The sequence below is a fragment of the Pagrus major genome, chromosome 17 (assembly GCF_040436345.1).
Source record: "Pagrus major chromosome 17, Pma_NU_1.0".
NCBI classification, from domain to species: Eukaryota; Metazoa; Chordata; class Actinopteri; order Spariformes; family Sparidae; genus Pagrus; species Pagrus major.
The window spans coordinates 26,797,465-26,812,989 of NC_133231.1; the positions used below are offsets into that span (position 1 = coordinate 26,797,465).

General features: G+C 42.1%; 1 protein-coding gene across 1 annotated transcript in view; it reads right to left on the reverse strand.

Moving 5' to 3' along the window:
- Positions 1–15,525, reverse strand: part of rftn1b (raftlin, lipid raft linker 1b) — a 118,125-nt gene that overhangs the window by 43,172 nt on the left and 59,428 nt on the right. Inside the window, exons 4-5 of the mRNA XM_073484581.1 lie at positions 9,604–9,712; positions 1,791–2,256 (exon numbers count right to left, since the gene is read on the reverse strand). Coding sequence (XP_073340682.1) covers positions 1,791–2,256; positions 9,604–9,712 — 575 coding nt within the window. The remainder of the gene's footprint in view (positions 1–1,790; positions 2,257–9,603; positions 9,713–15,525) is intronic.

Genomic DNA, 15,525 nt, shown 5'->3' on the forward strand with positions numbered 1-15,525 from the left:
AGTGTTTCAAGAGGGATCTGCAGCACCCCGCTGTTCTTTAGTTAAACAGCCAAAAGGTATGGCTGCAAATGAAACCCGAAACACAAGTTACACAGATATGCAGACAGATATTGGCTGCAGATTAGACGCTGTCAGTTTGAATCTATCTCTGCGAGACGAGAAGAGACAGTTTACAGTAGGCGCCCTTCAGTGCAGGATTTAACCCCCGACTGATTCGGCTGCTCTGGGACCAGCAGTCGATGGCGGTTTGAAGAGGGAAGCTCACTGCGGTGAATGTGCATCAACATGCAGCACTAAATCATTTAGACAAATGTTAGGACAACATTCATCCTGTGCCCACAAATGATGCAGAAAACCAGTTTCATCCACACTGGGCCTGTGGCGGTGCAGCAGTTGCGGCCTTTCACGGTTTGAAGTTTTGACCTTTAATTATCTTAATTATCATCCCTCATTAGGCCTTTCTGTGTAATTTGTAAAGATAGCTGTGCGGCAGGTCCCGTGTCATTTGGACGTGTCCAGTTTTAAAGCTTTGTAAAGTTGTGAATTTTTGACCTTTAATCACGGAGCCCCGATTGGGCCAATTAGTGTATTTTACTTTAAAGGGTCAGTTCACCCAAAACAACAAGATAACATATTTGCTCACACACTTCCAATGATAAGCAGCCGTGGAAATACCAGCCCAGTCGCATGATTAAAATGTTAAAGTCAACGTTTCTGCAAACCATGGATTAGTTCAAACGTACCATACTGACAGCTCTACAGTATGTGTACACACGTTCACATTACATGTTTACAAGTGGACTTTCATGTCAGAAGGTGGAGGGAATGGTGATGGTGGTGGCATCAGGACAATTTCCAGCGTGTTTGTGCTGACAAATCCAGTTACTTAAGCCAAAATGAGTTTTTTTCTGAACCCTAACAAAGTGGTTTTCATGCCTAAACCGAAGACATATCCATGTTTTGCAACAGCGTACATTGCCAACATTTATTCTGGTGAGTGGGTCGCAAATACTCGATGTGATATACGTCAGCATTTTGAAACCGTGTCTTTGTTGCTCTGGATGTTAGTAGAAAGTAGTTCCATTGAAAACTCTTTGTAAACCTGGTCGTGCCTTGTTATCTTTGAATTCAATGAAACTCGCAGGACGTTTTTTCTTGTTTGAACTCACGTTCATCAGCTGGCCTTCAGTAAGTTTGCTCCTGACAAATTTATCTGTTTCTCCACGTGGTTAAAGATAAGAAGAGACAATGTGTATCTCTGTGCACATGGACTGCCCAATTTATCTATTTGTCTAATTCTGAAGTGGGTCATGGGCGATATCTAACCCTCACCCTGCACACAGCGGCTACTCGTGGATAAATTATGTTCAATTATTTCACCACCTTTTCTGCTGCCAGGGCATCACTGTAGCAATCACTGCCAATCGAATGTAGTGACATCTGTATTTGTTCTAACTGTTCACATATATACGTATATCTTTTAATATGTTGTACCTTTTGTTTATTTATATTTTAATTCTATGTAACAGCAGCACATTAAATGTCTCCATGTTTGTCCTTAACCCAGAACAGAATCGTCCAATAAAAACTTAATAGTAATGAAATAATAATATTATAATAATAATTAGTTGCCTACTGTTGTGGCTGCTTTGTGTTCCCTCTTTTCCTCCAGATTCATTCATTCATCACAGCACGTAAAAACATCACAGCCCTACTTTACATCTTATTTGCTGAACACCACATTTTCCTTTTAGTTTGAGTTTATGATGGCGACCATAGAGACCACTCACCATCGCCCCTCCGCAGGCGGTATCTCGGCCTCTCCTTTGTGTCTCTGCCACTGTCTTTGTTGTTATTGTGACACGGCGACTCCTCCTCCGTCAGCTCCTCGCTGTGCTCCAGATCTCCCTCTGATATCGGAGACGCCGCGGGCGAGAGCTCGTCCAGGCCGCCCTCCACCCTGGTCCCTGAATGGTTCCCAGTGTTCTCACTTTGATTCTTCTCTCCGCCCAGCGCTCCTTCCTCACTCCCCTCTTTGTCCGCTGCTTCGGCTTGAGCTCCTGGTTCCGCGTGGTTTCTGGGACTTGAAGGGTTCGAGGGGCTGCAGCTGCCCAGGGAACCGAGCACGGAGCTGGGGCTGGAGTGCAGGGAGAGGGAGGGGGTGTCTGGTTCTCTGATCCTGGTGCATGGGGCCCCATAGGGTTCCTGGACAAATCCTACAAACATCACCCCCTGGTCAGCAGCATCCTGGATCTGCTGTTGGGAGCGTGAACAAAAGGAGATTAAGTCAGAATGACAATGACAAATGCCATGAATACAGGTGACGTACTGCTGTTACTTTGTCTGATTGTAGGATCATCAGAAACTAATCAGCTACTATTTTGAGGAGGATGAGTCTGGGCCCAGAATAGACCCCATTAACTTTTGGTACGGATCCAGATAAACGGACGGAGCCAGGAGTTTTTTCCACTTTCTTTAAGATCGCAAGATTTTTCCACCTTTTCGTTAATTTCTCAGGGGATTATGCAGGAACCTGACGAAAAAATTGGGGCATATTTAGGTGGCTGGTATCTATGAGTGAGTAGAATTTGATTTGAATCCTAGATCTGGTGAGTTTAAATTATGGTTCAGAAGCTATGGATGGTTGGATATACAGTCATTCAGGGTTATCAAGTTTTATATTGGATTAGACTTTATTGAATCAGAGGGGACTGCCGGGCCTTGTGCTCTACTAAGCTTCATTCTAGTTGATTGATGCTTTTTTTTGTCATATGTGAAAGAAAATGGATAATTCTTGGTCTGCTTCACAAAGAGGGACGAAAAATAAAATACACAATGACAGTGAACAAAAAAAAAAAAAAAAAGAGAAAACAGTTGAAAAGTAAAGATAAAAGTAAAACAAAGTAAACTACAATGGCACTCAGTAGAGCGCATACCTCTGCCGGGGACTGTTGGGCCTTGGCAGAGGTATGATTCAATCATGGCTAATCCGATATCCTATGCGGCTGAAAAAAGACCATCCTCTGTGAACACATATTAAACTCTGCGGACCCGCGGAAGATCCAGATTTTGTTCTTTGTTGGATCCACATCAAATTGTACTTCTTTACCTTAATACGCTTCATTCATAGCGATCCATGCATTAGTACCTGAGAAATTTACAAAAATGTTTGAAAAATTGCCTATCATGCAATGTTAAAGAAAGTGAGAAAAAAATGTTGTGGATCCGTCCCTTTATCCAGATCCGCAGATAATCTGCAGAACTGCAGGGATAGTTAACAGGGTCTCCTCCATACGTTTCTGTGTAATCTTGCTGACAAACCGAGAAACAAACGGAAACGAGCTAAAACATAAAGCTCAAATAAAATACTTTAAAAAAGATAATAATAAAAACTAAATAAAATAATCAGAAAAAAAACTTTCAGTAAAACAAGTCTTGAAAGATTCATCAAGAAAGTCAGAAGACAAATCGATGATAAAAAGACTTATTGCTTTCAGTCCTAGAATTGATTGCATCAACTGTTGGAGGTCTTGGATATGGAGCTGCTGTTAAAGCATCAGCAAAATGCAAAAAATTTATAATTGGGACGCAAAATAAGAACAACCTGAGGCAGTTATTCCCCAAGAGATCTCAAACTGAAGCCAAACTTCCAGAATTAGTTTGACAACAATTATCTTGAAATTGTTTCTCTCACATTACTTTTCTTTCTGCATCTGTTGGATCTTTGTTTTTCTACCCCGTCTGTTTCTTTTTGCGTTCCTCTCCAGCAGCTTCTCCAATCACGCAGTTGTTGATTAGATTGGAGCGAACCGCAACCCCAGTCGGGCCCGGGCCGCATCCCAAATCCAGCACTCCACTTTTCTTCTCTCCCCTTCGTTCCTCATTGTCAGCTGGTATTTTATGTCAATATTGGGATTCTGCCACGGAGCGAGATTGAAACGTTAACTGTCAGAGAATGTTAATGATGCTATTCTCCATTTCTTGCCGCCTTCCAACAACAACCACCCCCGCCCCTTCCTCCGAAGCTAAGGCTTTGCCTGCCTCTATCTCGAGCCACGGTGAGGGAAGAGAATAAAAATCAAATCAAAGTCGCAGGTTATTCACTATGAAATTAAATTGGAAAAACAGTCACATTGTTTCCAGCCATATTGTTTAATATCAGTGAACGCTCTCTGGGTGCTTCCACATCGTATTCCTCATACCAATATGTTGAAATGGAATTGCTGAGATAAAAGGGAGCAACTGGTGCATCTCATTTAATGGTAATGCAGGCAGTCAGAGAGAGAGAGAGAGAGAGAGAGAGAGAGAGAGATGAATGGCTGCGACTGTCTAATGTTGCCGCAGCTGATAGCGATGTACATTTGAATAGAAGGCTGTAATGATCAAATTTATTTTTAGTACCATTATCATTATCATTTTATCAAGTCACTTGTTTGACAAAGTAGAGCCCTTCAGATTAGATTTCTTTTTTTTTTTCCAGAGACGTCTTGCCAGCAGATCAGCGTCACAGCAAAGAGTGCAGATAAACCACAAATATACTGCGAGTTTGTGTGACAAGTGACAAGATGGGAATAAATCACCAAATATGAGAGTTAGGGGTGGGTGACGACATTAGATCACGATTTATCTTGAAGACTTCCAAAATCTACTTCTTAGGTGAATCATAGAGAACGCAGTTTTAAATGTCTTCTTACTTCTCTTTCCAAGCATAACCGTCTTGACGTTGGCTCGTTGATGTGAGTTTTAGCGAGCAGCGTGGAGGATGAGGAGCTTGTGCCAAAAAAGAAATAACTTGGTGCCACATTGTGTTTGAATGGTCCAAATAAATAAATAAATTGATACGCATTTTTAAGTCTGGCTGTTGTCTACAGGACAAGAAAAACCCATCCAATTTCGATTGCAATGTAGATCATGATTGAGATTAGATAGACTGTGATATGTTTTTTTTTTTTGGCCAGGTTGTCAAATGTAGTGTCGATTTTTCAATCAGAGGACATAAATGTAAATATCCAGCAGGATTAATAAACGTTCATTGCAGACATGATTAGTTTAGTCAGTCATCGTTTATTAAAAGTGATGATTTGGGGTGTTTTTTCAAAAATACTAAATATGTATAAAATAAGATGCTTCTCTTTCCATGCATTTAGCTCTGTGTGGCTATACGTACAAACAGTGGTGCTTTCAATGCTAACGTTAGCATACTAACATGATCCAGCCCAGTCGCCAGAATAAAATGTTGGCATTGTACGTTTCTGCAACCCGTATGATTCACACTTATCATACATTTCTCCAGTGCGTGTCATATCACATGTATATGTGCTAACTCTCATGGCAGGAGGAAGAGGAGATGAAGGTTCAGGGACAGCTTGGCAAGAAGGCTGCCAAGCCAGAGAGCGCTGTTTTTTGTTTCATGTTGGGACGGATATTTTTAACAAGACAATTTGCAGCTGAAAACCGGGTACTTTTAACATGACGTCGGGACAATTTCCAGCCATGTTTGAGACAACGAAACAGGTATTTTTAGTCAAAACCTGATCTTTTCCTATCCTGACCAAGTCATTTTTGTGCCTAAACTTAACCAGGACATAACAACATCAAATTAAAATTGAACCTTAAGAAAACACAACATTGCAACATATACATTTATGCTAGCGATTGGGTCGGGTTATCACAATGTCAATGCTAGCATGATGGTGTTAATGTTTATCATTCCTAGCTAAAAAAACAGACTGTATGGCTGAAGCTGATGGGAATGTCATTAGTGTTGACACAAAACTGACGTTTTGAAACAGTGATGGTGCAAGTTGAAGAGTAAAGGGGTCACCAAAGTTGATACAAATCACCCTGATGGCGATCTGAATATCTGTACCAGACTTCAAGGCAACCCGTCCAACATGCAAGACATTTCATTAAAAAAACACAGAAATGTCCTCAGTGTGGCACCAAACTCAAATTTGCTAAAAAGCACTGAAATCATCAGGATTAATCCTCTGGGGAACCTGAATGTGTACCCAAAAAACCCACGATCAGCATTAAATTCCTCTAACCATGCAGCTGGGGTGGCGAATGATGCTGAAGACATCTAGAATATTTCCATTTGATGTATGCCGCCATAAAAAAACATATGGTCTTGGGTTGAAGTTTTCCCTTCAGTGCTTCTATTACAAGCTGGAACAAGATGAAACTACACAGTATACATTATATATATTCTGTATCTTCTTGATCCAGCTACAATTAAAAGCAGGAACGAGATGTTACAGAATATATATTATGAATACAGGCGGGATAAGACCATTTTTAATAACCTTAAGGCTACTAGCTAAAGGGAAGGAGGGAAACTGGATGCTAAGGGGCTGAATGAATTTGAGAATAAGAAACGCCCTGTATGCACTGCTGGGATATACTGTACAGTAATGCACTGGCAGTAAAGAACAAATGGAGGACAACATTAGCATTCCTCTAAACTTCTCAATCTAAATGAAAAGACAAGTTCCTCTGGCCCATGAAGGAACCAACCCTGGGGTCAAGAAAATGAGGTTTCGAGGTCAAAAAGCAAAACTTTGCATCACATCATTTCTCTTCATTAGCCGAAATGACGCCGAGCACAAACTTGATGAAAAATATTCTGGAAGCAGCTTCCCTTATTCTGCCACCGGAATATCAACAGCCCGCAGTGAAAAACCCATTTCAATTTTGACTTGAGACCACATTTCCTATTTCCCCCGTAAGTTATTAAAGTGGCACCAGGAGGAGGTGTCTGAAGGTCAAGATGAAAAACCCCGGGAGAGAGAGATTGAGAGAGTGAAGGGAGAGATGATAGAAAGAGAGGAAGAGGGATAACGACAGAGATTGAGACAGGGAGAGAAAATGAGAGTTAAAAAAAGAAGATGAAGAGGGAGAAAAACAGAAAGAAACAGAATCCAAGAGAGAGGCTGAAGGAAATGGACTCAGTCCTCTACCACTCATCCATGTCCACTTCCCTTTTAATAGATTTCTAGCATGGCCTCCTCCTCCTCCTCCTCCTCCTCCTCCTTCTCCTCCTCCAGCAGTCCTGTAGCAGCTCAGTAGATTAAAATGATAACCAACAGTAATGAGGTCCTACAGGACTGTGGTTGCATGACTAATCGAAGGGCAAAACGTACAGAAAAGTTCAGGAGCGAGGCTTCAAAGGCCGACATTACGGCCGGTTAATATACAGATTAGGTAGAGGGGTTGACTCATGATGACGCGGCATTAACGAGCTCGCAAGAGAGGAGGGCGTGTTCACATATATCTTCTGAAGTGCCATTTCAAACAGGCTTGCGACAGCAGTGCATTCATAACAGTGACACACGCTACAGAGCCAATTCATTATCTGATCAGCGAGCTTTCTGGCTCCTGTTAGCTGCTTTCATCTCCCCTATGAAAAATACAGAAATGTTAAGCTATTTGGTTTGCTAATTAACTTTAGCCTTGAACCGTTAAAGGAAACACAGCTTTTAGAGTATTACATTCATACATTCAGGCACCGGGAAGCACTGCAAATGAACAATACGCTACATTCGAACACGGCGAATCATAAAAAATGTTTAACTCTGTGTGAACCCGGGGATAAATCCTTTCATCCTGTGATGTCTGTGAGACAGATGGATTTGAGGAGAGGGAGATTTACGGATAAAAAAGACCAATAAAAAGAATAAATGTTCAAACTTAACAAATGTTACAGCTTGGACCTGCTCAGAGGTGGAGAATGCATTCGCTCAAGTAGAATTACTTAAAATGGAAACAGAGAGAGAGAGGAGAGATGACTGCTGACTGGATCGCCAGTCAGCCTTCATTTTTCCCAGGAGATTTCATGCCTGGTGGCAGACGAAGTTGGATAGTGAGAGCGAGGTTAGTAGGGAGCCAATCTAAATGCCATTGCTGTACAGACATTACAGATTTAGGTTTGAGAAACAAAAGGCTTGTAAAACATGATTCTGTGGTATAGATGAAACTATCCAACAGTATATAAAGAAGTGAAAATGTGCTCTGCCTCCAGCAGCTCTAACATTATAATGGTTCTTAGGCATAAAGCATTAGTAATAATAATCCAGTGATCCAATCATGCCTTTTACTTTAGTACATTTTGCTATTAATACTTTGCTACTTTTACTTTGCACAACGCTGTTAGCCACCTGCGGCTTGCATTCGAATATTGCTCTTTTTCACATAGCTTCTATAGTCTCTCTATGTAATTGTCCTGTTCTGAATGTGATATATGTGGGTTTTTGTATTTCTGCACATGCAAGCGAAGATACATTTCTCCCTTCTGTGTGCAAAAAGTTAGAAAAAGTATTTTCTAGTCTACTTTTATTCTGTTCTTTTGCCCTGTTCTTGTGTCTCCTCTCGATTAGGTCTTTTAGATGGTTTTGTATAGGTTTTTTGGATTGAGTCAAGACCCGGCAAGATCTCTGTTCTGATTACCTCTACCGCTATTGCCCCCCTCAAACCGAGAGGATTAAAGAATGATAAACTGCTGCATGACAGAATGGTGGTAGTTTTTAGACAATCATGTTGACGTTCTGTTGGTCACTTTGGCTCAAGCCAAGTATAAACCCACCTTGTTGCAACCCATTGGCTTGTGGACTATTGATTTGAAGCCTCAAGCTTGGCATTATAGCCGTCGCCATCTTGGGTTTTGTGACCATATTTACTCCAGAGGGCGGAGCTGGGGATGATATCCTGATTGGATCTGACTGAGAATTAGGGGACACGCTGTGGTAGCAACTTGCCAATTACATGGTAGCCACGCTCTAAAGCATACCCGACTATAATTTACAAAATAAACATCATGCTGTGTTGAAGAAGACTTGAAACTAGTCATTTTCTCATACGCTTACATACAATCCCACTTCTTTTGCAACCAGAGGGAGTCGCCCCTTGCTGGCCATTAGAAAGAATGCAGATTTAAGGCACTTAGGCAATGGCTTCAAGATCTGTCCACTATTTACACCGTCTATGGCCGAAGCACAACCCGTTCAGAAAACGTTAGATGCTGAAGTTAATATTTACACCACCAGCACAGTTGTAGTTTGTTGTAGTAGAAGCCTGTCAACATGGCTCATATCAGAGAGCTGGCAACAAAAAAGTTTCACTAATTCATACCTGACATTTCCTGAAATACACACACTTCACCACCCACCCTCTGTTCTCTTTCTTATTTTTTAAAAGTGGCAATTACGTTTAAAGAAATCCCTTTGTCACTCTTCCAACATGCTGTACTTTATTGCCAACTGTGCTCGGAGCGTTCTGTGACAAGCTGCTGTTAAAAAAGCCTTCAGCCTGACAGCAGGCATGTTTAGCCATGTGGCTGATTCACTGAAACACAGCTGTAAACATGTAAACATTGTGCTCTGTGACATGTTGAACAAAGTAATGTTTTGGTAGCAGGCTGAATTTATATTCTGGTGTCGGGAACATTTTTTCACATGCTCTTCTACGCCTCCCTGACTCGGTATATAAAAAGCCTCCACATTGTCTCTGCATCCATCCCTCACCATCTCTTCCTCCCTGCATCCCCTCCTTCCAGCTGGGCACAAACTGACAAAACCTTCAGCTTGGCATTTGTAAAGCGGGCCCTACCTTCTTGACGTAGCCCTGGATGAGCTCCGGGGTGGGCACCTGCTCGGCAGTCAGACACTCTTCCAGCTGTAGTTTGTACGGTGGGCAGACCGACTGGCTCCTTTCCGCCCTGCAGGCACCACAGTGGGGGGAAGACAGAGAGGACAATGAGTTTCAGCCTTTGAGCCAGACAGCCTGCTGGACGAGTGCTCTTGATACACAGGGGTACCCATGCGTTCACACACACATGCAAACACACATTCGCAAGCGGCCTAAAATTTCGGACATAACGGTCATAAAACATCCACAAACACGGTGCTGCTCACAGACATCAAATCTATAATACAAAAAAAATAACCCCCTATCAACAAATTACACTGCACCAAGAAGCTTTGTTAATGTTATTGGTGCCCCGTGGGAGGCGGGAGAAAAATACAATAAAACACTTAAGTGAGACAAAGATCCACATGGATGAAAGGAAGCACATGGGGAGCACAGAAAAGCAGGAAATTCAATGCAAATCTCATCTTTGCACCCCCCGCCCCCCCTTCAGCCCTCCCCGCTGAGGCCATATCAGTATTTTGAGCGGGGAGAATCTATTTATATGGTGTTGTATTTTCCTATTCTGTCCTCTGGAGGAAATCCCAGAGCTAGCCCTGAGGAGAGTAATGCCCCAGCTTCCATCCCCCTGCTCCTCATCCTGTTGACAAGGAGAAGAAGCCACACACGCCCTTTCCCTCCGCGTGCTACACAGTGTACACGCACATACAGTAGGTGTGTGTGTGTGTGTGAGGGTTGTGTGTGTGTGCACTCTGCAAGAGCTACAGCTTTACACGGACACCTGATGTGTGGGAGGATAAAAGATGCATGCGTGCATGCTGGTGTGTATATTAAAGGCTCTGCTTTCAGCTTCCCAGTTCATGCAAAGACCCCCTCTGAGTCCAACTCACGCCACTGCCTCTGTATGTGTGTGTGTGTGTGTGTGTGTTCCCAAGACTTTATCAAAGAGATTTCTCTGTCATGCCCCCGATTGGATGCAGATTGAGGAGTTTAATGTATCAGCTATAAACAACATTTGGGAAATTAGTAGCAAGGCAGTTCTAACAGTTTAAAGGGAAGTTTTTGGGGGAAAGCCAGCCCAGGCACTGTTCACATTTGTACTTGTCATTGGCCTACGTACAATATTGATATTTCTACAAAACATGTCGTATCAAGTTCACATTAAATCTTTATGACCTGACATGTCCAGAGGCGGAGGGGAAGATGGTGGTGTTACTGTACAGGCAAGAAAGGCTGCCAAGACAGTGACTGCAGTTCAAGAATGTGTGAATCCACTGGATATTTTTGACAAGGGACCACAGCGTTTCAACAGTTTTAAGCCTGAAACCACTGGACATTTTTAAGGAGACTTTAAGACAATAAACGGTTGTGTTTGTGGCAACAAAATCAGGTATTTTAAGCTAAAACATTATCTTTTCCTAAACCTAACCAAGTGGTTTTTGTCCCTACACCCATCCAGATCACATGCACAGAAATGTTTATTTCCATCATTTATTCTGGCGGTTTGGTTGGGATATATTCCTATTTACTGTTTCTCAACTGGTCAAGAATAGTTCACAATACAACTCCCCTTTTCACATTGTTTTTTGTACATGTTAAACAATGAAGATATAAACTAACCTATGAGCTAACAGCTATTGGCTCCAGCTTCATATTCAGCAAATAGATCTGAAAATCAATCTTCTCAACACTCAGCAAGAAAGCGAATAAAAAAACAAACCCCATCAAACTGCTCCTGTTATTTCACTAAAACTGCATGCTTCATTTTATCTTTACAGGAGTTATTGTTGTTCGCATGAAAAATGCTAATTGAAGGGGACACCCAGCTGTTTAGTAATGTAATCCCAAAATGGGACTTTCAAGAGACGGATTTTTAAAAAAGGAACAGTCAAAATGTGCAGCTGGGGCAGAGACTTACAGTGAGATGGGTCAAGATCCAAAAAACACTGGATCTTCAACCTCAGTCACACTACCTGCCTGGTAAACACCAAATCTTCCAACTTTAAAACCTCTAGTCCGTTACACATGGTCTCCAAGCCCAAGCTGGCATAATGTGAGACATTTTTTCAGACTTGAAAAAGATACTGAGGAGATATAGAGTTTTTGTACACAAAAGACACAAGCCTGTCCAGATGAGCTTCTTTGTATTTTCTTGAAGTGTTTGCTTGATGAGTCTCATCTGTTTTCTTTTCAGCCCTGTCAAAATATTCCATTTTACTGTCTGAACAAATACTGCTAACCTACATCCTCACAGGCTGCTCGAGTGAAAGAAGTCGAGTATTTTCCCCCACATGAATCAGAATCAGGCACTTTAAAAATCATTTTAAACCCTGGCCTTAGACCTCACGGCATAACCAATGGACACTTATGTCATCCATCCAGCCCCCCAGAAAAACATCGTCACCACCACTTCTGCTCTGCTGTCACTGACACCCGTCGCTATGCGTATATCGCTGTCGCAGCACACAGCAGAGCAGAAACTGGGCCGACTGACTCGTGAAGTACAAACTTCAAACGCTCTGTGAAACATTCATTACGACGAGCTGAGAGCCGCCTCTCGTTTTTTTTTTCGCAGCGTCATAACATTCAAAGGCGCGACGGCAGAAGACTGGTGATGCTGTCAGAAAAAGGTGGATGTATCCCCCTGTTGGTTCGCCATAAAGCACAATCAACCGTGTTCAGGATGCAAAACAGAGAGGAAGAGAGAGATACTGGCAGTCAGTAGTAAAGCACAAACCATTTGTTGTCTTTCCTCTCTTTAATTCTTAATTATTATACTTGCACTAAAAGCCTTATGCAACATGTTTTGGTATGACTTCACTTAGCAAGGCATCCCGGTATGCTTCATGTTGAAAGGCAGCTTCAAAGGATGTAATGAAAAGCTCTTTTTTTTTTTACATGATATTGGAGAGAAATTGAGACTCCACTACATCATTGAGAAAATATCATTAAATAAAAATGATTCAGTCCCTTCGAAAGGATTTTTTAAAATAAAAAAGCAGGCACTTAAGCTTTGATTTCGCTTTGTGCCGTCAAATGTTTTGCACAGCGAAGGCGACACCTCGTTTCAAACGGTGAATAACTCATTTCGGAACAAAACTCTGCGTGGAAGCAGACTTCTGCAGGCAGAGGAGAGGGGAGAGAGAGGGGGAGAGAGGAGGGTGAGAACAACAATTCAAACAGTGCACTCGGTCCTGGAGGGAGGCCTCGGGTTAAAAATAGCAGCTGCATCACCTGCAGTCCATCTTCTCTGTGTGAAACAGTGACTTTTCATGCAGCGTGCCGCACCGGCTGTCAACCGCTGAGGTCTCGTGTGGTTAGACGAGTGTCAAATGCCTGCCTGCCTACCTGGAGCTCCCTCCTGGGTTAATACACCTGCTCCCCCCCTCCTCTCCCCTCTCCTCTCCTTGTCTGCCCACAGATGGGTCACGCGCCTTGCTTCGCCATAGAACATCTTGTGTTGGACTAATCGCTCCTGCTGGAGCTGAACGTTCACATGGTAACTAATTGCGTATTACCTGTTAATGGCCTGCTTTGGGATTTGTTTTAGCAGCGTAGTGGCTATATCATTTGTAAATGTGCGGCTTCCAATTACACCGTGTTCACCGAGGTATGAAAAGGGATTGTGTTGACATATCACTGTTTTTCACTGGAAGACAAACAGTAAAAAATTGTCTACAACCAGTTTAGCCCTCCTTTGTTGGAACCTGAAGTCGTCTGAGAACAACAATGAAGCTCGATTGAGCTTAACTGGTTGAAGAAATTTGCATGAAGTGGTTTTGGCTTCGTTTGTGGCAATAAGTGCTCATTTTTTGGTGTTTCTCTTAATGGAGTTCCCAAATGATGCCCTTTTATTTGTAGGCTCAATCGTCAGTATCACTGTTCATACTAACAGGGATGCACATGTAACATTTCTGCATTAAAATGTGTAAAAATGACTCAACCTTTGTTATATATTTTGTTAAATTGTGTACTAACATTATCCCAGATTTTCTCAGAGAAATTAAAATGTTATTCAAAGTATCGGTGTGTTTCATTTGCTCACCTGTTGCTATAACTTAAGGGGAAACATCAGATCGCACATCAGAGAGCGGGTAAGGACGTTGGTGACGAGACTAAATGTAAAGTGAATATGTATGAAGTCACATCAGTTAGATTTCACTGGCAATGGTGGTTGTTTAACAATGCAGACAACACTTCCCATGATGCCTTGCTGCATCACAGCATCATCAAGCTGTGTGTTTTCATTGTTTTCATTTTTTTGAATGAGAGAAATTACACATTGTACATTAAGTTGTTTAAGTTTTGACTTTTAAAATGCCAGAACTATAAAAAATATTAAGAGCCTAAAGACATGCTAACAAGTCTCACTCACTGTGAGTGTTTTTGAGCTAAATGCTAACATGCTTGCAAAGAGAATGCTAATGTGGTGGTTTTAACAGGTTATTGCTTAACATACTCTTGTAAACTGACGGGAATGTCATTACTTTTGCAAAAGTTTGCAACCAAGGTTTTGCACAAAGGGAAAATCTGACCAGATGATGCAGCGGAGTCGCCAGGATATTACGTTATCAGTTAACAAGTTAGCAGTTTGCAAACCAAACGTGGCATATCACGTTCACATTCTATGTTTATGAGCAACCTGTCGCAGCTGGAGGTGGAGTGGGAGGTGGTGGTGTTATTACAAGCCAACAAGGCTGCCAAATGGCTAACCACAGTTCGAGTCACGCCACTGGATATTTTTAAGGATGTCTGGAGACATTTCCAGCGGCTTCAGTGGCAACCCAAACTGAGAAAAAAATGAATAAAAATGTTTTCACGGGAAGTCAGACCAACTCCATCTGTGAGCGCAGTGACTAAAACAGGTATTTTAAGCCAAACCATGATGTGTAACCATGGGGTTTTTGTGCCTAAATCTAATCAGTACAAAATGACAACCCCATCGAGCAGATGTAAAACAATTTAACTGAATGAGTGAAAACTTCGACCTGCTGGTGGCTCAAGAGGAAAAGTCAGGAAAGCATGAACAGTTTCCAAGATATTTAACTAAAAACAAAAAAATTCCAACTTTACAGTGGCACCAGAGGAAAAGTCAGTAGGTTGGAAAGGTGGTGAGATATTTCAGTCTTTCAGGTGGAGCGACCAATTAACTCTGACATCCAACGAGCCACTGATGTGGCTACAATACAGTTTACACAGCTTTGAGTTCAAATGTTGTCTCTTTAAAATGGTCAGCCTTGTGAGACCTGAACAACTTCAATATGCATAGAAAGACTTCACTTGGACTTGTACCCTGAGACTCCAAAGCAACTTTGTAAACCACCGATCCCTCGTACATTATAAGCTGTCACTGCTGCTAAAGTCACGAGTGCATCACACTACGCACAGGACTGTGTATCACAGGAGATATACAGTATGTAGCTGAAACAAGAGGTCATGTCGGGGCATATTTGGTTTAAAGCGATCATTGTCATGCAGTAATAAGATGTGTATTTAGCAAAGTGTTTAATTCATTGCGTCAGTGTAACCTGTTTCAGGAAATTCTTTGAAAGGAGTTGAATTGCACTCGTGTGATAAAAGCTTTCATCATGCTACAGAAAGGAGCTCAAGGCTACATACAGCCTTATTCACATTATCGTCTGTGGATGTTAATGAAAAAAACGTGAGCTCACTTCTTTGTATCAGGAACAGAGCCGTGTCAGACCTCTCACCCACCTCCATCACACACCGCCTATTTACGGGAATAAAGACGCAGCCAGGGAGCATCTGAACCCATGTTTAGCACACTGTCGCCGTGGAGCTTTAATAACACAGCACACCCCTCCTAATGTCACATTTTCACACATTTGTGAGAGATTTCACCGGAGCGAATCCCCTCTAATG